This window comes from Sitophilus oryzae, unplaced genomic scaffold (genome assembly GCF_002938485.1).
Source record: "Sitophilus oryzae breed Bouriz unplaced genomic scaffold, Soryzae_2.0 scaffold_1440_pilon_pilon, whole genome shotgun sequence".
NCBI classification, from domain to species: Eukaryota; Metazoa; Arthropoda; class Insecta; order Coleoptera; family Curculionidae; genus Sitophilus; species Sitophilus oryzae.
Genome location: NW_022146105.1, coordinates 1,190,989 through 1,215,568, shown reverse-complemented (window position 1 = coordinate 1,215,568; position 24,580 = coordinate 1,190,989). Strand labels below are relative to the sequence as shown.

Below are 24,580 nucleotides of genomic sequence, written 5' to 3'. Positions count from 1 at the left end.
CAACAGATTAAAAAGTATAATATTTATTATAGTACCAGATTTAAGAACACATAACAAATATCGTTGGAATACAAGAGAAAGTGACGTCCATTAGAAACAATAATGTTTTATTTACGTGTATTTTTTACATATGGACTTGAACAATTGTGTAATATCACATTGTGGAGTTTATGTACAAAAATATGGAGTTGATCACTTTTTTTTGTAAAAATATATGGCGTTGTAAATATTACATTGTTAAAAAATAAAATTCAGGAACATTTGGACTTGGTTAGGTTACCTCACCTCACTTTCTTGGATTATTAAATACAATTGTTAGATAAATCAAAGACCTTTAACTTAAACCTTACCTTTAATAAAGATCTTAAAAATCAAACACAAAACAAAGTTCAAAAAAATTCAAAAATACAAAATCACGATGTAAAATGAAGATTGCATGAAGAGTGTGGAAGAGCCGAGTATTTATTATTTTCATTTTAAGTGTTTACCTTCACTTAAGGTAACATTTAAAATGAAAATACTTAAATATTTATTATTTGAGTGTGTTTACAAGCCAAAACTAAAATTAAATAAATTCTCTAAACCCAAAAAATACTAAAATATTACTCTAAATAAAAAAAGTTATAACAAGTGTTCAAAAAGACCATCTTTTTGTGCTAGACAGAAACCTAAGCGGTCGTAAAATCCCCGTCTGACATTGGCTAACTTATTAGGGCTAATAGTTTGGAAAGCCTCTCGTATTTTTACTTGAAGCTCATCCAGATTATTAGCCCTATTATGACCATACACTTTGGATTTTACATAACCCCACAAAAATAAGTCATTAGGAGAAAGATCTGGTGATCTAGCGGGCCACAAAAGAGTGTCTTCCAATATTCTTGAACAATACGGGCATTGTGGGCAGGACAACCACCTCAGCAATCTGATTACTTGAAAACGTGGGATTTTGATCCGCGGTAGCACAAATGAACACTTGCTTTAACTCCTGTTCTTCATTAATCAACACATCAGGCTTTTTGTGTTTTTGTGGGAACACGCACCCATCTGTTTCAAAATTATTAATGAATTATAAAAAAAATTACTAATGAATTATAAAAACTCTTGATACAGTAGGTAAATATGGAATTGGCCTGTTTACAAAAGTTTGCGGAAAAATTGTTTGTATATCCCGATAAGACCTATTTTGGAAATACCATTTTACAATTTGAATTTTCCCACGAACTTCGTAAACATCCATTATTATACTTAAAAAATAAATTTTACACGAGAACTGTCGCGAGAATCTATGTATTCGTTTTGGCTATTAAAACACGAATAAATACAAATTCTGAAACATTCTTATCACATATCTACCTATTTTTATTTTATCGCATCCGGCGGACGGGTTTACGCTAATTCGTCCGGTTCTGCCTATGTCCGGTCTGTATATCATTTTATATATAAAAATATCAACAAGTTTATAGTTGAAAACTCTTTTTTGTATATAATAAAATATATTTATAGATACTTATTATTGTGATATAATTAAGAGTTCTCTATATACTTTCTATTAAGGCACAATCAATATTGATTGTTATTTCATAGACATAAGTTAATAATTCATAATATTCTTTGGCCAAAGAAATGATTTCTATTTTTACTTAATGTTATAAGGACATAACACAAATAATGAGTTGTGTTTATTCTATACATTTTTTAAATCTATGTATTATTTTATATACAAAATTGTCAACATTGATCTATATATAATGTGTTCTTTCTTTTATAAATTGGATTAGGATCGAAAGAAATCAACAGAAGTCCTTTGTTTTAAATTTGTCGACGTTTGGCAAAATTTATTTGCATCTTCAAGACACTACAAAGTTAAGAGAGCAAAAATACAATCAAATAAAAGTTTTTTCAAAAGCTTTTTTGTTTGTTGAATTTTTGAAAAAACTTTTATTTGATTGTATTTTTGCTCTCTTAACTTTGTAGTGTCTTGAAGATGCAAATAAATTTTGCCAAACGTCGACAAATTTAAAACAAAGGACTTCTGTTGATTTCTTTCGATCCTAATCCAATTTATAAAAGAAAGAACACATTATATATTATTGGATCGACAACAATAAAAATTATATTGATCTATATATCAATAAATATTTTTTTTTTAAATAATTCAGCACTGCCTGTAGATAATGACCTACTATGTAATATTATGTGAAACAATTACAAGTTTTATACTTTTTATTAAGGCACATGCAGCATTGATGTTTTTCTGTAGACTTAAATTGAAAATTCATTAGATTCGTTGGTCAAGAAAATAATTTCTATTTTTGCTTAGTGTTCTAACGATGTAACATAAACAGCGCGTAGTTTTGTTTCAAAGTTGGGAAAACATAATAGCTTCTGAACAAAAATAAATAATGCTCTTTCTTATAATGGAAACGGCAGCATTTATATTTGCTTACTTTAATCAAACACGAAATGTATGGTTGCGCCAGTTGTTTTGATTTAGATTATTTATTTATACCTGGTAAATAAGCGAATGTGAACTTTACGCTCTTGCTCTATCAATCAGAGCATAATAATTTTGTTATTAAACTAGAATAACTAAGTGATATTTAGGTGAGCTTCTTGTAAGTCTTAAGTGTTAACATTATATAACATTTACAAATTAACCAAGATCGAAATTGATATACAGCTTACTTCTTTGGTATAATTAATACATGCTTTTTTTCGATCAAGTTTTTGTTATTCAAAACAGCTCTAGCCGTATAATGCTAAATATACCAATTGCGTGTAATACTCACAGGTTTTGTTTGATTTAAATTGTTTGTAAAAGTATATTATGTACTTTCAATTAATGCTGAAGGTGTAAATTTTGTGTAATATCAGTAAAAATCGTGCTTGCAATCGAACTTTTATTTGTTATTTTTTATTGTACTGTATGAATTTTGTGATGTTTATTTACACATTTAGTAATAATTTGTAACTGAATATATCCCAAACGCACTTAAAAAAAATATTAAAAAAAGGTGAAATAAAAAATTAGCTTTTTTATTTCACCTCTACTTATATAAATATAAATATTTCCGGGATAAATTTTTAATTTGCTGTCATTATTTTACTCATATGAATCGGAATTGCTAAACTATTTTGATGATTCAATATATTTAATTAAGAGAATGTTATACAAATCTTTCCTTTTAAAAGTTACATTTTAGCCATATTTTTATTAGAGTTTTTATCTTACTTATAAATTATTTCCCAACTCTTCAACCGGGGAATTTATGAGCGATTTTATTTAAGTTTATGGATAGGGGCATTATTTTTAAAGAAGACAGAAGAAGCTCTCGACAAAATATCACATTTCTGATAAAAGTTTCCTAACTTTTAAATAAGACAGTGATTCTTCAAAGTGTACAAAGAAAGTTATACATTTATAATAAAATGTCATAAGATAATTGGCAAAGTAAGAAAGAAATATTGGAAAAATATGTCGAATCTAATACTACACTTTTTTTGATTGACTTTTGAGATGAAACTTTTATTTTTAATGAAATATAGACTTTACTCGAGCAAAATAATCAAAAAGTGCTTTATTTTTCAGATATCACCAAATGTAGTAGGACGGTGAAATGCAACAGCGGACAAAATGCGCGAAGTAAAATATCTCATGCACTATGCCCTTAGTAAACGTAAATTTATTATCTTTGGTACGTAGGTGCGGTGCATTATGAGACAGCATTCGTACGCGCATGCGCCAGCTACGGCCCACCCCGCTCAGCGCGTCGTCGAATCATATGGCGTCTACCACGACCCACCACACTGTGTCCCAAACTATCATGATTCACATATCGACCGATATCACGACCGAAATTACGAAACCCATATTACCTATACCGACCCGTTATGCGTAGACCGCGTCAAGTATCACAATAACGAGCACACCGACGCTTACGTCACGCAGAGAGCGCAAATATCGCGTGCCGGAGTCATAGTGAACGCGTCGGGTAATAGTTCTTTAGTGCGCAGTTCGGTGGCGCCGCACAACAACGCGGCGCAGACGAACAGCAACAATATCGCGCAGCAGCCGCAGGCGTCAACGCAGAATGCCAATAATTCTAGTGCGCAGCAAGGGCAGACTTGGAATGAGGGGGAGGAGACTGAAAGTACTTTTTGTTGCGGCTGTCAGGACCAGCGAAAAGTACAGTCGACTGCTGCCAGTAACAGTGCGAACAGGACTTCGCTGTGGGCAGTGTGGTGTAGACCAACTATTTTACTGCTAATGTTGGTACTGGTGGCGTCGATTTTCGTTTTGGCGTCTGGTATTATGCTGTATTATCACTGTACGTATTATAGAAAAGTTGGTGTTGCATGAAATGTCCACTCTTGTTATAGCACCTTTTTATGTTATGTGTAGCTATTTTTTTAAGTTGATTCTTATCCCTGGATTTATTATAATTGCATCTTCCTATTGTTTGGGTCAATTTGATATCAGTATAGTAGAGCTGTTTGATATTTAACTGGTAAATTAAGTAAACCTTAATGTATGTTATTGATCTTACGTTGTTCCTCTTAGTGATTTCTGGTTGAAAGAAATATGTTTTATTCGGAGAACTTAAAGCGAAGGTTTTACATTTAAAAGAAATACTACTCAAGAACTATGTACTCGTATAATGATAGAGAACTATTTAAGAGCAACGGTTGTCTTCATATAGGTCTAATATGAATTCTCCGGTTATATATGTAGATCAGCACAAAATCAGAATTAAAATAATTTAATTAAAAATATAGAAATATATCGTAAAAGATTCTGAAAAAATAGCTTTAAGCATATACATATTTAGGTAAATATTTTCTTCTGTTTTATCTTAAAAACCGAAAAAAGTTGACGCAGAGTAAAACTAGTCTATGGGACCGTAATATAAAGCTATTTTATATTTTTATATGTGCAAGACGAGAAGGTTGGCAGTTATATGCTTTAAAATATGTAAATATTCTGACTATTTGTTAACAATTGCACCTGAATTCAAATTAGATTTTTACTTAGAAAAATATTTTTGTTGCAGCTGCTACGCTAGCTTTTACAAGAGTTGAACTAGTATAACGTTTTAAATTCCTTAGTGTTTATTTTTCTTGAATTTAAAGGAGGGTTTCCTGGTTTATTAAACGTAATAGTATTAACAATGATTTTAATAAAAAGAAACAAATTTAAATAATTATATTTAACAAAGCAAAGTTTACTCGACATCAAGATATGTCTATAGTTTTAAATCTCCACAGTGTAGTTAAGCTCTTTGGACACATATGAAAGTATATTTTAATTTCAAAAAAAAACTCAAAAAAATAGCTAAAATGGTTGTTTTTTAGAGAAGCGCGATTAATAAAAAAACAATTTAAATGTATGAAAACGATTTGATATTTGATTTTAACTGAAAATATCGAATCTATATGTATTTTTCAATATAACAATAACAGGCAAATTATTTTGTTGATAAACTGAAATCAATTGAAATTTTAGAGATATTTTTAACGATCTTTTGCAATATCCTCTAAGGAGTATAATTCCGAGAAAGTTTTAGCAAACGGAATCCAATAAATATAGAAGTTAAAATTTAGAACTTGGGCGTAAAATAGTAAAGAGGGTCTTTTTACTACACTTAGTTATACTAAAACTTTATCCAAACTTAATTATTGCCTGAGTATATTTATGCGTTTTATGGCCGGGTTAGTATTTTAAGCAAAACCTAATTAAATTTTTAGGTCTAATGAACGTTAAACGGGTTATATTAACTGTAGTGAAGCAAAATGAAACGTAAATTAAAACCAATATATAAAGTATTAATAAAGTTACACGGCTAAAGACTCTTACTTAATATTTTAATATTATTTTTGTAATAAAATATCTATTGGTAAAATTAGGAATTATTAATTGTTTTTTATTTATATGCAAGATGAATCTATATATAAAATACATAATAAAATTCAAATATCAGGTCATTTTCATACATAACATTGTATATGTTATTAACATATCATTTATACCGTATGACCGAATAAAAACGGCGTCAGCGATGGCTATGAAATGAAGATCGCTGTCATTTTATATGTAAAATTATATGGGAAATGTCATTGATCGTCATTTCCAAGCCAACTGGACGCCGTTTTTTTGATCATACAGTATATCTCTATATGTCTATGTACTGCTCCAATCTAGATTTTATTAGTTTTAGAGAGATACTCTGTATATTTCTAGATCTCAAAATAGCTAATAATATACTTCTCTTTTCACTTGCTGGGAATAATATTTGAAAACATTATATTAATGAACTAAAATATATAAAAATGACTAATGCAGAATTTATATGTATAAGAACTTTACACAACAATTTTTTATTCTGTTTAGGACTATCCGATGTTGTTATTCGCTAAAAGTAAAATCTAATTTTCGTAGTGCATTAGGTGGGGAATCACTTTAAAATGGTAAGTGAGTAGTTTGATTCCTTTATTTAACAGGCGAAAACTTTCAACCTGTTAATAATAAATGTGTTTTGCACTTTAGGGAGTTCAGCATTAATTAAAATATATATAGGTTTTGTGCCATTTTCGAACTATGAACTTTCCGACGAAAATTTTGATGAAGCACAGACGAAATCGAATTCAAAACATTATTTTCCGATGTCACGGAATTTTTTCTTTGGCAAATATTTAGTTTGTTACAGGGAGGCCTTTATATTATAGGAAAATCTTTTGAAGCTGCCGAATTTTTCAATCTTGCTTATCTAGAACTGGGGCTTATCCTTAAGCTGTTATATATTCGCTAGCTTCTATAGAAAATATAAAAGTTATATTTGAAGAGAATTTCCTAGGTATATTGCGACCAACAAATACGTAGATATCAAAATATTTTTTGTTTTTGTGAAAAAAACGTAAAGTCAATCAAAGAAGATATATGTTTGACAAATTAAAATATTAAAAAATGTTAATACCTGTGTTGCGGATTCATGTCTTCAAAAAAGTACTATGGGTATTTCGCCACTTGCAAAAAAATATAAAATAATATTTTACTAGGCTTTTTTAATAGTCTAATTTAAATATTCTTTTTTGTCCGTCAGGCAAATTTGTTTATTAGTAAGTAAGTAAGTAAGTAAGTACCCAAGTAGCATTTTCACGACTTGCGACCACATGTTTACTAAACACAACGATGGATTAGTTACAAAAAATAGTTAGCTGCGTACCTTGGGCATTAAAATAAATGTAAACGTTGTTGTAACGTTGTGCCGACGTTGAACTAGTACTACAACAAAGTAAAAGCTTCTGCGACGTCGAATAAACGTTGTCTTTTAACCTTTTTTGCTTAAGTGATCTTTAGGTGATTCGGACAACGTAGTTACAATGTTGGGCAATAAAGAGTTTTCCGACGTCACTTTCAGGACCTATTGCAATAGGGAATGCAACAGGAATATGCAAACGTCGTCTGTTTTACTAATTCCAACGTTGTTTAAATTTCCTTATTCTTACGTTGGTAGGACGTTGAGCCACTACCTTTTTGCAACTGTATTGAACCATAACCTTAAATCTTAAATTTTAACTTCATTGTTCTGTTCAGTCAGACAGTTCAGTGCTGTTTTTGTTTTTATAAAAAAAACTTAATTAAAATGGGACGTAAGAAAGGCACATATAAAACTAAATTTAAATATACATCGATATATTACCGGTACTTTATCCACTCCCTCGTTTATTTAGAATATAGAGGGCGGCACAAGCTAGACTCTAGGATGACTAAATTAGGCAATTTTGCGACTAATATACTACCTGTTAAGGCTGAACTGCGACTTTATTAGTCCAGTATGCGACTACTCGAACTACTTCATCTTAATCTCCAAAACAACAAAGTGAAAGCCGCCATGTTGTTGAATAAGAAAACGTTTCGTTCCTAAAATAGCAATTCCTGCTTTTTGAATACATTAACTTGAAATGTTTGACCTTAAACAACACGCGGAAACAATTTTTTTTCGACTGCGAATAAATTATTCTCATTTTTACCAAAAAAAAATCAAGAATTTTTTTAAAACTTCTTTAATTTTAAGGCCCATTAGTATTTTTCAAAGTAGAAACAATACAATTATCAATAAAGTTGTTTGCGTTTAACTTTTTTGCCTTGGGTAACGAGTTACAGAGTTGGTTAAAGTGTTTCAATAATTATGATCTTCAAACATCTTCCACACTTAAAAACTTTTGTTTTGTTTTCCTTTACTGCCATCTGGCATATGTCTTTAACTAAATCATAAAAATGATATTTTTACTATAATTATCCCAATTTAGGATAAAACGCGACTTAGACGCCATATTATTATAGTTTTTTATTTCTGTGAATTAGGATTTTAAACAACGTTGCAGTTTGTACTAAATTAGGCTGCTAGCCAACGTAGGTATCCAACGTCGTTTCGACCCAAAAATTATTCTCCAAACTAGTGCAGACTAGGGTTGGCACGAGGTTGTGCCGACGTTGCGCCCCGACGTTTGGTCGCGTGACACAACGTTGTCCCGACGTCCAAATGCTGCTTGGGTAAGTAAGTAAGTAAGTAAGTTTATTAGTAAATCATTGCTGACAAGTTGGTCTCCGTTGGATAAACGCAGCAGTGTTTACAAAAAATAACTATTTTACTTTGTAGATTTTCTTACAGTGTAAGTGGCGAAATACCCATAGGACTTTTTTGATGAAATAAAAAGATTCTAAAACATTTAAACTGTTTATTAAAAAAAATTGTATATCAAATATTAACAGCTGGTTCCAAAAAAAATGAATACGACTCTTTATACATTTTTATTATTTCGGGCAGTATATTCTATGATTCTGACGTTCTGAAAAATTTATTTGCCACTTTGTCAGAAGCAAAGTTGTTTTACACAATATCACAATCACCTTAACATGTCAAAATACTTGACACATAAATATACACTGCTCAGATATTCGAAAAAAAATGTGTAGAGTCGTATTCATTTTTTTTTGGAACCAGCTGTACAACGATTAATGTATGCGATTGTTCGGACCTGGAATTTTATTAACCATTTTTCTGTCAAAAGAAAATAAAGTCCTCTTACTCTGTGTGCCAACCCACCAACGGATAAAAGGTAATGAAAAAGCAAACGTTCTAGCTAGAAAAGGAGCGAACACTCCATTAACTGGGCCAGAATTAAACTAAAATCGAACTCAAAAACCTGGAAGACACTATCCGTAACCTGGAATGGGAATCCTCCAACCCCCCCGGTCTAATATACTCGAAAATTTTTCTCAGAAATTAACACCGAGAAAAAAAAGATTTTCCTTGATTTAAGTTAGAACAATCTTCCAATTTGTCGTGGGGTGTTTAACAGGACACTATCTTCCCAATACTATTGGGAAGTACTTCCCAATATACTTCCCATCAGTGGAATAACTCAGTAGATTGAAACTTAGAAAAAACGGCTAATGCAGATCCTCTGAGGAAAATGGGGAAACATCAAAATACCTCATCACTGAGTGCGCCCATGAACTTGGGTACCACTGATACCACTGGCGATTGAAAACTAACCTCTGTAAAACCGTCTCAGAGAATAGCTTTTATAAAAGCCTTAGGGGTGAGTCCAGACCATCGTAGGAAGAGCATAACGGCGGATCAGAGTCAGCGGATCATCTCCAGCTCTATTTGCTGAAATTTTTCGAAAATTTATCTGTCAATAATTTCAGCCTATAGAATTGCTGAAGATCGATACTCTGTCTGGACTCATCCTAAGACTGTATGATGAGTTATAACTCAAGAAAAGGGGACACGATGGATCTATAAGGTCGCGGTGAAAACTTCTCTCCACACATAAAATCTACAGTCTTAGCATTTTTATGGTACCAAAATTCAATTTTATTAAATTTTTAATCACTGTGCGTTTCTAAGAAATAAAATATAATCCTGAGAAATTAAATTAGAAAATAAATTAGATAGTAAAGGTAATATATTATTTGCTAATAAATGAGTGCAATGCTTCAAAGTTAACTGTTGCTGTTCGAAACCTACCGGAAATGTTTTATCAATCAAACAATTTGTAAAATCGATAGGCGCGCATGCCGGTAATTAATTACCAAAAACTGTTTTTTCTTGTTTTATGACATTTTGTAGCTTACAAACAGTAAAGTTGGTAATTACATATCCCCAACCATCAATCACTTTTGTCATACGGAACGTGATGCTCTAGCAACATTTATTCACGCGTTTTTATGACGGAATTATAGAAACATTTAAAAATAGTCAGGTCGCCTGGATTTATTGCCTTATTTAACAGCATACAGGGCTGATAAAAACGTATTAAATGAGTCAGATTCAATACAAACAAAGCAAATTAGTAAAATAAATATACTTCTCATAATAATGAGGAGTTATTATGGATGAAATTTATATTTTATATACTAGTGGCACTTTTAATTTTTCAGTCGAAATTTATGACTTGCTCAGTTCAGATTAAAGATCAAACTAAAATGATTTACCAAGCTGGTAGAAGACCATTTTGCTCTGAAGTAAAAGTGTTAACTTTTAGATCAGGCTGCCCGAAGTGACATAAAGAAGTAAATATTTTAGTTGAAAGGCGAAAATCTTAAGCCAGGCTACACTTGATAATTCTTTCGATCGATACAGAGTAAAATTTTTGTATTTGAACGTATACCCAATATCAATTATGGACCATTATATTTTTTTATTTAAACAATATTCAGTAAACGTGTTTCTAATTCCAGGATTGGTGTTTTTATAAAAAACAATTTTTTACATTGGATACAAAATATAAATTTCAGTAAAACAAATTAATTTTTCTATACTTGTTTATGATATAATAATCAAACATTAAATGTATTCGTTATAATATGGGTTGATTTTACTGAAGAAAAACATATTTTGATGTCGATCTATGTAATGTATAAATAAAATTTAATCTGCTTAAACTAGTTATTATATTCAGAAAGGGGGAATTAGCTAAAGCCTACATGATAAATGCGTTAAAATGGGAAATAGTCAATCGATAATATGATGATGTATGCCTTTGTTTACTACAACCTAGCACTATATGTCCAGATATAATTGATAAACATGTCCGATGTCTTTTTTTAAGTCAAGAGTAATGAAAATGCAATTTCCAGTAATAAAATTAATAATATAAAACTAATAAAAAATACAGCTGACAAAAACAACAATGTTTACTACATAATTCTCTAAAATAATCAATTCAAAAGTAAACTATTTTAGGGCAGAAATGCCAGGCTTTCTAGAATTAAAGCTAAACAATTACCAAATGTCTAAAATCCCCAAATCCAGATAACCTTCTTTACTTCATCCGCTTCTAACGTAACTCGCTCCAGAATAATAGTAATTATATCAAATTTATTGGATCAGAAATACTAAATATCTGGAAGTGAGTGGATTATATATTTCCAAGTTTCTGTTGTCAGAATTTTAGACACGCTAAAGATGCAAGTAATTTTGCTGCGAGCTATATTAAGCCATTTGTTTAAGCTTAAAATTTAATTTTAAACTAAATCTCTAGGATAAGGTAGATTCGTAAAATATTGTATATTTGGGTTAACCCTAGAGAAGGCGCGTATGACATATTATTCTCTATGATGACACATAGACAGTACATATGAGAAATAACATTATATTTTTTTAACTATCAAAAGCAAAGCCCTTTTATTTTTTTGACATATGTTTGCATTATTTCAATAAAAAAATTATGTAAGAAACTAGCATTATGTACTTGAAATCCAAATAAATATCGTCAAAATAATGAGAGCACATCTCATTATAAGAGAAAACTTCAAACAAAGAGTATTCTCTTTCGGTGGGTAGCAGCAGTAGTACGAAGCTAGTTTCGTCTTAATTTATTGAAATAAAAGCATACAGCTTTATATACATACACTACCGTTCAAAAGATTAAAACTACTTTGAAATTCTGCATTAATTTGCATTGTGAATTTTCGATCCTTGTGTACAGCTTATAGTTATTGCAATCTTATAGTAATTAAAACGCAAAATCCCTTGCAAAGCTTGTTCCTATGCTAAAAATAATTTGAAAATCTTATATCGGCTAATTTTTTACTAAAAAAAGTTGGCCTTCTGAACGAAACACGTTCAAAAAAGTTTGTTATAGTTACTATTATGAGTAAATAATATAGTATTATTATTTAAGGTTAAGAATATTATTAAAACAGTTGAGTAGTGTAGGAGTACTATTTTTATTTGCTTTTAAAAAAAGCTATAGTATTTAAAAATCACATTTTAAAATTTTCAAATGTCGTTTTTATTGTATCATAAACGCAGAATAGCTATTGTGATTTGTTAATCCTGTATTGCCATAGAGCTTAAAAATGCCACGAAACCATATTAACAGAGAAACATTGGACACAATCGATATAAATAAAAACAGTATTTTTGCGGTAGAATATTTTAAAATAATGGTAATATATTTTGATAGGAGCTGAAATAAAAAATGTTTTAATAATCAGGATTTTTAAAGAGCAAAAAGACGTAAAATGCTTACTTTTCCGTAACTTTGCAGGAATTAACTCTCAGTTTCCTATAGGTTCCTTCTCTGTCCTATTAATATATTTCTGTTTGTAGTAGCTTTTTATACTTTTCTTTTGAGAAGTTTCATTTTTTAAGACTGCTGTCTTAACATAGTCCAGTATAAAAGTTTTAATCAACGTTTTGTTTTTCAGATATTCATCAGTACAATCCCAGAATCAACCAGGCTCCAGGTAAGCCAGAGCAAAACATCTAGAGTACAGCAGAGAGATAATTGAAATATTTTCTGGCTTTTTACACAAATACGAATTTTATTGATTTGGAGAAAACAACGACTACCTAACTGTTGGTAGTCACGACAATCACTCGTTAAAATATAAATAGATTTTTACCAGAGATAATGCTCAAAACCGCTCTTACCTTTGAATAAATAAATAAGTGTGAAAGACGTGCTAATATTATTCGCTTTTAAGCAAATTGAGTATGCAATACAACTGTTTTTTCATATAGGTAGCATTGAAAAGTTTCTAAAGTATCTCCTTAACTTAAAGTTTGTTTATACAGTATTTTTGTTTTAATTCATAAATAATTAAATAACGTTTTGAATTAATTTAATAACACCGTAAAAGTATGTTCCTTGAGAAATATTCTCTCATCTACCCAGAACTTGTTAAGATTCTATAAAGTAAAAGATAAATTTAAAGATCTCTTTTTCCGTCATTATAATGCTTTATAAATACCATTCTCTGTGAATTACGGCTTTCCTAACAGGATTATTTTAATACCTTTTTTATTTTTATTTTGTTTTAATGTTCTTTGTAATTTGTTTTAAGATATGCTTAACTTTTTTTCGAGTGAGTTGAAAAGGATTTATTTGTTTTATGCGAATTTTATAAGGGCTATTAACGTCTGTTGTTGGTTTAGGGATAAATTAATTTATCTGGAAAGTTTTTTTGGCAGTGGAAATTTCGATTCTTAGCAGGTTTATTGTGAAATAAAATATCTTCTTTAGATTGTGGCATTGTCTTTAATTTTGAGATTTTACACAAAGTTTTGGCCAGGCATGTCACTCACCGTTATCAAGTATGAACCAATCTAAATCTAGTGAGATTATATACTAGATCAAGGCATTGGACTGTTTAGTATCTTTTTCAAAATTAAAAATGAAGGCCTTCCAGCTGTCAATATACCAGGGAAAACAAAATGTTGATATATTGGTGAAAGTTTGAAACACCCTGTGGAGTACGTTAACTACGCAAGGAATTTGAAAATCATTTTATCATCTAGGTGCATTTTTTTTCTATAGATTATTTTTTGGTTCATCTCAATAGTTTTATTTTTGTTGGAGATATTCGCTTTTGAAGAAGACACTAACAGTTTTTCGTAATTTTTATATTAAAAGCATGCCTTTGAATTTGGTCCCAGTCAACAGACCTATGAATTAGTAATGAATTAGTGTTATGATTTATGTAATTTCACTGTTATTGAAAAATCATATTATTATTGTCTGTTGGCTGTTGAGCAGTTAGTTTAACAGAGATGATTTTAAGCCCATAAGCTGTACCTGCTATAATAGCTTTAATTGAAGATGATAGAGATAAAAATCATGTCGCTAAGAGATTTAGGTGTGCACGAAGCACAGTGCAGTCGCTTCTCTGAGAAAAGTAGACGCTCAGAAACCTTCGGATCAGAACTTCAAATCGAGACAATCGACTTTTGTAAGTTTATGGCTAAGAAACCGTTTGCCAGCTTTTCAAATTTATAATGAATTGCATCTAAGGAAAGTACATGTAAGTGAACGGACTGTAAGAAGATTAAACGAAGCAAATATTTTATTAAGAAGACCCTCTTCGAGATTAACACAACTTACTAGGTCTGTTGATTAGGACCAGAAGCAAAGGAATGGTTTTAAAGCAAAATTTTTGAAAAAATGTTCAAAAAAATGATGAATCAAAAAAACAAACTATCGAGAAAGGATGTACCTAGAAAAACTGATAAAATAATTGTTGAATTCCTTCCTATCTTAACATATTCCACAGGATGTTTCAAACTTTCATCTAAATAGGTATCAACAATAAAATTTTAATGTGCCCGTTTTTCGTGGCGGTGAGTGTATATTTTTATTTGACACACCAATGAGTCTATTTTGCAGTTCAATATAATTTTGTCAATGGACTAAACCATTCTGAAGCAAATTTCTTTTTTATATTATTTCGCTAAGCATTAAGAGATGCTGTCTAAATTATAAAATAAAGACAATGTAGGTTTGATACATCAGTTTTGTTTTAAAATGAAACATTCTCTACCACCTTAAATAAAAAAATAATGTTGAATATATTCCAAACAAAAGTCGAAATTGAGACAAGAATAAAAATGTCCATTTTCATTCTTCTATCTAATTCACAGTGGTGCCATATCTGATAATCTAGTGGATTTTCTCCTATAAGCCGACACTTTTTTCCTTTACACTACAACACCCTTGAGTATAAAACGTTTTTTTTTCAGCGATCGTTATCCAAGATTAATAACCTATACAAAACGTGTTATCTCAGGTTCCTTGAAAATTGCTTTGTTTTCACCTTCGTATAAAAGATTAATTTTATTTTTAACTTGTTTTGCCTTCATTTTTAATTCGATCTGATACTAGGCTAGTCCAAAAATGTAGTGCGGTTGTTTTACAGCTTCGGTTAGAGCCAAATAAACTTTTCAGTTCAATTAACTTTGAAATGTTTATTTTTTTTTCGAACAGATCAAAAAACTCTATTACGGCAGCTCTATTATCGCGGCAAAGTTGTACCAAAAATATATTTTTTGTGTTTTGGCGAATGCAGTTATAATCTGTATTGGCGTGGAATGTAAATACTCAATTGAGTTTATGTGCATGCAATTCAATAGTTGCAAATATTTAAACTTCAGTCCAGTACAAAACGGTATTAGTAATCAGTATGAATACAAAAACAGATTGATTAGTCAAATAAAACACAGTTTTCAGGGATTAGGACCATAGGGATAATATAAATGACAATACTGAAAAAATATTTAAAAATTGTATAAAACAACTCTATGCACTGTTGAAGTCCTATTATAGGCTTGGTACATTCTCCGCCGGTGCTGCCCCAATCGGAGATATATCGTAAACAACTGGTATATATTTCACGGGTTTAAATAGCCAGTATACGGAAAAAAATATTATTAAATTATTCTAAAAGCATGTATAATTTATTAAAATTCTAAAAATAAAGATAAAAAGGTAAATATTATGATATCTTCAGCAGCTCTAACTTTTATTATAATTTATTATTCCAGCTAAAAGTTATGTTAGTGGGCTCATTCCGGCTATAATGAAATTATTTAAAGGTACATAATTATAATTTTGGATGTTCATAAAACATTTAATCACTAGTTGATTAAAAAAGTATATAATTAATATTGCAAATTATATTTTATCCTCTCATAGTATATGCTTATTTAATTTTTAATTATGTAATGACCATTTTGTTTGCTCACTTGTTTTGTCGAACTGCTTGAATCCATTTGAAGTGAGGAACTGCGAAGCTATAAAATATTGCTTCGGGATAGTTGAATATCCGGGAAAGTTGAGTTATTAAATCCTTTACGCGTTAACATTTTTTCGTCAATTTTATTAACATTTGAAATTGTCACAACACAACACGATGCCTAATTCGAATTCTTTTTCACTTATTTTTTACAATCCGTAACAGCGTTACATCACACAAACCTCGTACCTGAGTGTTTTATAGTTTCAATAACTACACTAGCAAAAGCGTGCAGTGCGTGCACGCACGTAGGCGCAACATTTTGGGGGCGCAAAATCAAAGGGTCAATCAGTACTTTGTAACAAAAAACCGATACCCTTTCTTGCCAATAAACAAATAGTTAAACCATCATAGGATAAAGTTTGCTTAGCGTCTTTTTTGCGTTGGCCGCACCGAATAAACAAGTCTAGGGCAATCTCTCGGCAACACATTGATCTCATCTATTTATTTTTCATTTTATGGAAAGCACTGTTCATTAAAATGTTGTATCCTATCTCATAGGGCTTGCTTCTTTCTACAATTTCCTGTCTCACAATGCACTGTTTGTGTCGGGGAAGGGATCATAGTTTCATAGTTGTCGATTTTCGAAAGAAATCAGTACATGTATATTATTTCGTATATTTTTCATTTTATTGATACTATAGAAAGCACTGTTCATTAAAATGTTGTATTATATGTTATAGGGCTTGTTTCTCTCTACAATTTCCTGTCTCACAATCTACTGTTTGTGTCGGGGAAGGGATCATAGTTTCATAGTTGTCGATTTTCGAAAGAAACCAGTACATGTATATTATTTCGTATATTTTTCATTTTATTGATACTATGGAAAGCACTGTTAATTAAAATGTTGTAATCTATGTTATAGGGCTTGCTTCTCTCTACAATTTCCTGTCTCACAATCTACTGTTTGTGTCGGGGAAGGGATCATAGTTTCATAGTTGTCGATTTTCGAAAGAAACCAGTACATGTATATTATTTCGTATATTTTTCATTTTATTGATACTATGGAAAGCACTGTTCATTAAAATGTTGTAATCTATGTTATAGGGCTTGCTTCTCTCTACAATTTCCTGTCTCACAATCTACTGTTTGTGTCGGGGAAGGGATCATAGTTTCATAGTTGTCGATTTTCGAAAGAAACCAGTACATGTATATTATTTCGTATATTTTTCATTTTATTGATACTATGGAAAGCACCGTTCATTAAAATGTTGTAATCTATGTTATAGGGCTTGTTTCTCTCTACAATTTCCTGTCTCACAATGTACTGTTTGTGTCGGGAAGGGATCATAGTTTCATAGTTGTCGATTTTCGAAAGAAATCAGTACATGTATATTATTTCGTATATTTTGTATTTTATTGATTTATGGAACGCACTGTTCATTAAAATGTTGTATCCTATGTTGTGGGGCTTGTTTCTCTCTACAATTTCCTGTCTCACAATGTACCGTTTGTATCCGGGAAGGGATCATAGTTTCATATTTGTCGACTTTCGAAAGAAATCAGTACATGTATATTATTTCGTATATTTTTCATTTTATTGGTACTACGGAAAGCACTGTTCATTAAAATGTTGTATCCTATGTTATAGGGCTTGTTTCTCTCTACAATTTCCTGTCTCACAATGTACCGTTTGTGTCGGGGAAGGGATCATAGTTTCATAGTTGTCGATTTTCGAAAGAAATCAGTACATATATATTATTTCGTATATTTTGTATTTTACTGATTTTATGGAACGCACTGTTCATTAAAATGTTGTATCCTATGTTATAGGGCCTTGTTTCTCTCTACAATTTCCTGTCTCACAATGTACTGTTTGTGTCGGGGCAGGGATCATAGTTTCATAGTTGTCGATTTTCGAAAGAAATCAGTACCTACATGTGTACCTCCGAATTTTAGTTTATTATTTTTATGTATTTCATATAAAATGGGTCAGTTTTTTTCTTTAGGGTACTATTTTTGTTACTAAATATTTGTGGTTTTGTTTGTTTTATTTATTTAATAAATGTTTTTATACTTTAATTATAATAGTTTTGTTTTACATTACAAAGAAAAATAAAGAATATTAAAAAAACACGATGCGTGAGTAGATATATGAATAAAACTTGTAAAAAAAATTAAAGAATATAAATTCTTTAAATTTTTGAGATTAAGATTAAAATATATAATTGATTTAAATATAAAAAGGGCGCACCAAAGAATGCTGCACGTAGGTGCCAGAAAAAAAAATGGAACGGGCCTGATAAAATGTGTAGGATCCTATATAATTATCTTCTCGAATAACTATCTCATGCAAAATTCACAACAGTTTGACTATGACACAATATAGAGAAAGTTATTCGAAACTCGGTTTTGATTTTAAATTGATTAAGCAAATAATGAAACATTATTTGTAAAGCGTACGGAATTCATTTATAATATTATCAGAGTGAAGCCAGTGCCGATTCTAGTTTCAACTTCAACAAGGATAATTTCAAACAAACTAGATAGGTATTTCGGTTTATACGTCTACTCGGTACAATTTAATAGATGGAAGGGGAACAAAGAAATTCTAGAATGGACTATAAAATTTATGGACTGCATAGAGCATCCCTTGTTCTAAATAATTTTGCTATTCGATGCAGTATATATCGATGTCGTTCTAAATATACACACGTCGTACAGTTAATTGGGCCATTGTTGCCGTTAATACTGTTGATTACAGTAGGTAAGTATATGGATGCTTGTGTTCTAAATGATGATTTTTTGAAGTTTTTTACGTCCTTACTTTTTTATGGTTTTCATCAAAATACACTCAGATGCAAAAAAAGCAGTGTTAAATATTTTTTTACTTTTAGTCCTGTTTTTATGAATTTTTAGCAAACTGTATATAAATCTATCAACTTTAATTCAAAAACTCAGTTTTTTATAAACTTTACTATTTTCTTTAGGTTTATTATGCAGGGTTAATTGAAGAGTAGTAAAACATTATTTTTCGATCAGAACCATGTCTCCTGGGCATTTTGTTATATGGCTCATGTCACACAAGCCCTGCGGCTAATTTTTATGGGTGAAATGAACTTGCCACCAGCAGTTGGCAATTTTTTCAACTATCATTACTTTATGATGTTATTTTTTAATACCAGGAGGTGGCTTTGGTGACTATTGTCGTAAAGTCATATCGACACTGATTAGAACTCTATATTAAAATTTAAAAAACGTTAAAAAGTAACGATACAAGCTTGGTTTTATTAAATATTAGCAACACTAATGGTGCGTCCAGACCTGAGGAGTCGAGTGCGAGACGAGCGCGAGACATTCCAAATTTGCGGTGTTTTTCAAAGGATGGAGGGGTCTCGCAAGAGCCTCGCAACCGTCTCGCGAGACAACCCACGGAGACTCGTTGCTATCCGTTCCCTGTCGGTTTTTCAACGGCCGAGAGAGAGAGATCAAAGACAGCTCGCAGCCAAGTCTGGACGTGTTTTTGGTAGGCTCGCTCGACTGCGAGGTATTAGCTCTGATATTATAGTGCATATTGAAATGGAGACTTTCAGGAAGATCAGCTGAAATTAATCGATTTATATAAAGAAAAACCAATATTATGGAATCCAAAAGATAAAGAATATATTAAAAAAAAACACGATGCGTGAGTAGACATGTGAATAAAACTTGGGAAAAATGTAAAAAAATTATTTCTTTACTGGCAACATACAGGAAGGAGATTATTACAGGAAGTTTAATTATTATTGAATCTTGTTACCTAGTAAATTAAGTATACAGGGTGAGCCAACGATAAACTTCATTATTTTATTTGTTTTGAGAATTATTAAAAAGTGTTTTAGAATTATTAAAAAAATAGAAAAACTGTAGAGAAGGTTAAGATACACATTTTAAAATTATTGTAGAGTATACAGGGTGGTTCAAAATAGTGTTACGGATATAACATGGTTTTTTAAATGTAGTACATTATTATTTTTTTTATTTTTACATTCTGCGAAAAATGTTATAACTTTTTATTTATGTATAATGCCAGGGAGGTATAATGTTATATACCTAAAACTAATAGTTTTTGTAATATTTCAATTTGCTTAAACAAAAAATGTTAGATTTCAGAGTCGTAAAAAATTGTCGTTAATGCTATTGTTTCTGAAGTTGGAGTGCTAAAATTTGTTAGGATAGTTTTATAGGGACGAAGAAAAAGATATAGGTAAAGATATTTGAGTTAGATGCTACAGTGTGTTCAACGTACATATATTTATGAATTTCGACTATCTAAAATTAAATAATCTCAAATCTTTTAAATGGAACACCGTATATGTATTATCATTTTTTAATAGAATTTACAAATTTTGCGTCACTGGCACTTTTTACCGTACCGAAATCTATTTCTTTAAACAAATTGAATTATTACAAAATCGATTATTTTAGATATATAATATGATATACAAAAAAAGTTACCGAATTGCACGTAGAATCTAATAATAAAATAATAAATAGGGTAATCCCATTAAAACATACCGGGTGTGAGAGAGTATTAATAATATATATTATATTATAATTAATAACACAGAGTGTTATTTTTTCTCGAATAAAGTAAGAAAATATCGAGGGTCCCATTTAAAAATCGCATGTTGTAGTCATTTCGTGAAACCGGAAGTGGCCGAAAACAATTGAATATGTCAATCAATCCTAATTTATGTCATATACTAGCATACCAAATCTCGTTTTTTATCTAAAAAAATAAAAAAGTTATAGGGGTGAGCCACTTTTGAGACGCACCCGGTATATCCGTAACACTTTTTGATGTATCCTGTATACTCTACAGAAATTTTCAAATGTGCCTCCTAACCTTTCCTATAACTTTTCTATATAACATTTTGTTCTAAAAAACGGATTTTGTAAAAGACGTCGCGTCGTGTCTCGAAACAAATGAAGGGTAAAAGGGGAAAAAATTGACGAAGAATGAAATAGGACGAACCAAATATCATGTTAAAGATACATAAATTTATTACTTATGCGTTATTATTTGCTGCAGCTTTTCATCGGACATGTTTACACAAACCGGTCACCTTTCACTGTGATCCAACTCGCTTGTCTCGCGGCAGGCTTGAGTCAAAAAATGGATAGAAAATGCCTGTTCTCGTCTCGCACTCGTCTGGCTCTTGCCTCGCTCTTGTCTCGCTCTTGTCTTGCTCTCGTCTCGCACTCGACTCCTCAGGTCTGGACGCACCATAACAGAACTAAGGATTAGAAAAAAAATAACTGCGATAACTAAGTGTATAAACAAACAAAATACCAAACCAAAACAAATACTCTAATATTCCCCACGCTGTTATAACTGTTATTGAGTTATTGAGGCTGCAATTATATTGTGTTGTTTTCCCATTGTTCTTCAAGGACCAAGAGAATATTCATAATTTCTACCATCTTCAACAAGACCAATGACTTTTACACAATCTTAGACACTAAGAATCATATTGAATCGTACACAACAATAATCACTAAAGCCACCTCGTTATTATGATGAATAACATCAAAGAGTAACGATAATTGAAAAAATTGCAAAATGTTTTTTTCGAATTCATTTTGCTTTTAAATATTATCCAAGGCATGTGTTGACATGAGTCAAAAAAATATTCAGGAGACATGATTCTGACCGAAAAATAATATTATAGGAAAATTTGCTCACAAAATTATTGCACACTGGGTGTTTTAAAGATAGGGTAAAAACAACTCTTCGATTAACCCTGTATAATAAGTCAAATACTAAAATTTATAATAAACTGAATTTACGAATTAAAGTTGATATACAGGGTGGTCCGAACTGTATTCCGGAAACTTCGGCAGTATATTCTGCAGGTAAAAATAAGTAAAAAAGTTCGTATAAATGTATGTCCTAAAATGCTTAGTTTCAGAGATACAGGGTGTAGAAGTTTCATTTTTATTTCGATTTTTTCTAAATAATTTCTAAAATAAAGTCAATATTTGGATGAAATTTCGTGTCTGGAAGTTTTTTGACATGAGAAATTTGATTTTGATGTCAATATGACTCCTACTAGTAGAGGGCGCCACCTACGTGTATTTTAACTGTTTTAAAGCGTAATAACTTTTTGTCCGTACCTGTATAAAACTACAGAGCGAAGAAATATACATCTCTGTGATCTTTTACGTAAAAAATATCTCTTTGTAAAAATCGCTACGAGCAACCGTTCGTAGAATGGAAATAGTAAATACATGTCATTATTGACGAAAAATAAACACGTTGAGATAGTTATTTCACTGAAATAATAAATTTTGGAAATTTTTATTTTTTTAAATTAATCATAAATTTTTTTTTCTGCAAAAAATGATGATAAAACAGTTTTTGTTGAACATTTGGAACAAAAACATCTCAAATTTATGATTTCAGTCTAATAACTATTTAGCCAACATGTTTAATTTATGTCAATGATCACTGGTATTCAAAATTTGTTTTCCAAATATCTCGAAAACCATTATTCGTAGTGGTTTTTACCAAGAGACCTTTTTCACGTAAAAAACGTCGTAAATGTATATTTTTTTACTTAGTAGTTTTATACAGGTACAGACAAAAAGTTATTACTCTTCAAACCAGTTAAAAAATATGTAGGTGGCTCCCTCTACTAGTAGGAGTCATATTGACATCAAAATCAAATTTCTCATGTCTAAAAACTCCCAGACACCAATTTTCATCCAAATATTGACGTTACTTCAGAAATTATTTGGAAAAAATCGAAGTAAAAATGAAATTTCTACACCCTGTATCTCCGAAACTAAGCATTTTAGGACATACATTTACGGACTTTTTTACTTATTTTTATCTGCAGAATATGCTGCCGAAGTTTCCAGAATACAATTCGGACCACCCTGTATACAGTTTTCTAAAAAAATCAATGAAATAAAGCTAAAAATAGAAAAAATATAACTTGACAAAAAAAAATTCCGTTGGGTTTTTTTGCATCTCAGTATATAATATTTTTTAAATTTTCATCAGAGCGATGAGGTAAAATGTATATTTTTTTATTCAGTTATCATTATTTTTTATTAACAACAAATTAAAAAAAATAAGGGCAATATTTTTATTTAAAAAACTTTCTCTTAACCAAGTAGTAGCTTTTGAAATAGAGTGTAATCGGTTGTTGGGAAGAATAATGAACATTTGGATTAAACTTTAAAGAAAATGTGTTATAGGTCGTTTAAAAAATACATAAAAACGCTCCCCACAAGCTTCCTTTAACACTTAAAGAACAATGGTAGATAACAAAGGAGTGCATAAATGTAAATTTACCTGCTATATTATTCGAACAAAATTTCTTTTAGAATGGATAGAATTTTTGATGCTGATGTACCTTTAAATTACATTTCACTCCAAAGGAGTCTAGTATTCTGTAAATTTTAGCCATTCCTCATGATTTATTGAAATTTCTCTTAAATGCACTTATTGATCTTTTTTCTAGTCTTTACATCCAAAATAAATCATACAGTAAGTCCAAAAAATTCTACGAATTCTACGATCGAAAGAAAGTTTAGGTAGGTGTCCCAAAAAGTTTGTTTCAATAAAAGTCATCAAAAAAGAGACATTTATTTTTCAGTAAAGTTCTTGAAAGTAAAATATGAAGTTAAAAATAACGTTAATCGCCGCGACCTTACAGATCTATTGTGTATCCCCCTATCCACTTGAGTTATAACTCAACATACAGTCTCAGGGCTTTGACAAAAGCTAGTATCTGAGACAGTTAGGTTAGGTATCATGTTTTTTTACATATTTTTAAGATCTCCCTGTATACAAAAGCAAGCTGGAAAACTTTTTTAAATACACTGTATACAAAAACAATCATTTACATGAAATTAATAACAAAAAGTACTATAAAAAAATCAATTAAATATCTAATAGAAAGAAGCGTTTTTAACAAAAAAAAGCAAATACCAGCCCATTAATTAATCTGTAATATTAATATTTCAAAATGAAGAAAATTTGTTATTGTTGTCTATTTATTACCCTTCTATTTAACCCACTTTTAGTTAAATATTCAGTTCCGGTAACTGGAATTGTCTTTATTAAGTAATTTACTACAGATATAATTGGAGGAAAGTAATATTTTAATAAATAGTTTGTATAATTTGACATAACACAAATCAAATATTTTATGTTAAAATTTCTAGAGAATTTTAGTATATTAGTATACATATTACAATGTATTACCCTTGTATATATATTTTTATATAAACAAGGGTATTACTTAGTATTTTCAGGAATTGTTACATATATTAAAATTTTCTGCAATATATCGCTTCTTCTGAATTAATATTGTTACATTTTCTGCACTTATCTCTGCGAGCAATATTTTAAAACCTGTCGATATAAAGGAAATAAACAAAGGCCGGTACAATCGGAAATTTCAATAATCATAAATTTTGTTCTGTCTAAACAGCAGGCAGGTGTAAGTATGGAGACACCAGGGCTTTGCATCAGAATTGATTCCGAATATACATGTCTAT

The 24,580-nt window shown here is 30.5% G+C and overlaps 1 protein-coding gene across 5 annotated transcripts in view; it reads left to right on the top strand.

Moving 5' to 3' along the window:
- LOC115876692 (agrin-like) overlaps positions 1 to 24,580 on the top strand; it is a 272,204-nt gene that overhangs the window by 117,296 nt on the left and 130,328 nt on the right. For 2 of the 5 annotated variants that reach the window (XM_030892575.1, XM_030892574.1), the window contains 2 exons: positions 3,590 to 4,328; positions 12,722 to 12,760. The exons of 1 other annotated variant lie outside the window; for it this stretch is intronic. In XM_030892575.1, coding sequence (XP_030748435.1) covers positions 3,716 to 4,328; positions 12,722 to 12,760 — 652 coding nt within the window. In that variant the 5' untranslated portion in view covers positions 3,590 to 3,715. The remainder of the gene's footprint in view (positions 1 to 3,589; positions 4,329 to 12,721; positions 12,761 to 24,580) is intronic. 2 more of the 5 variants (XM_030892577.1, XM_030892576.1) reach the window with 1 other exon arrangement.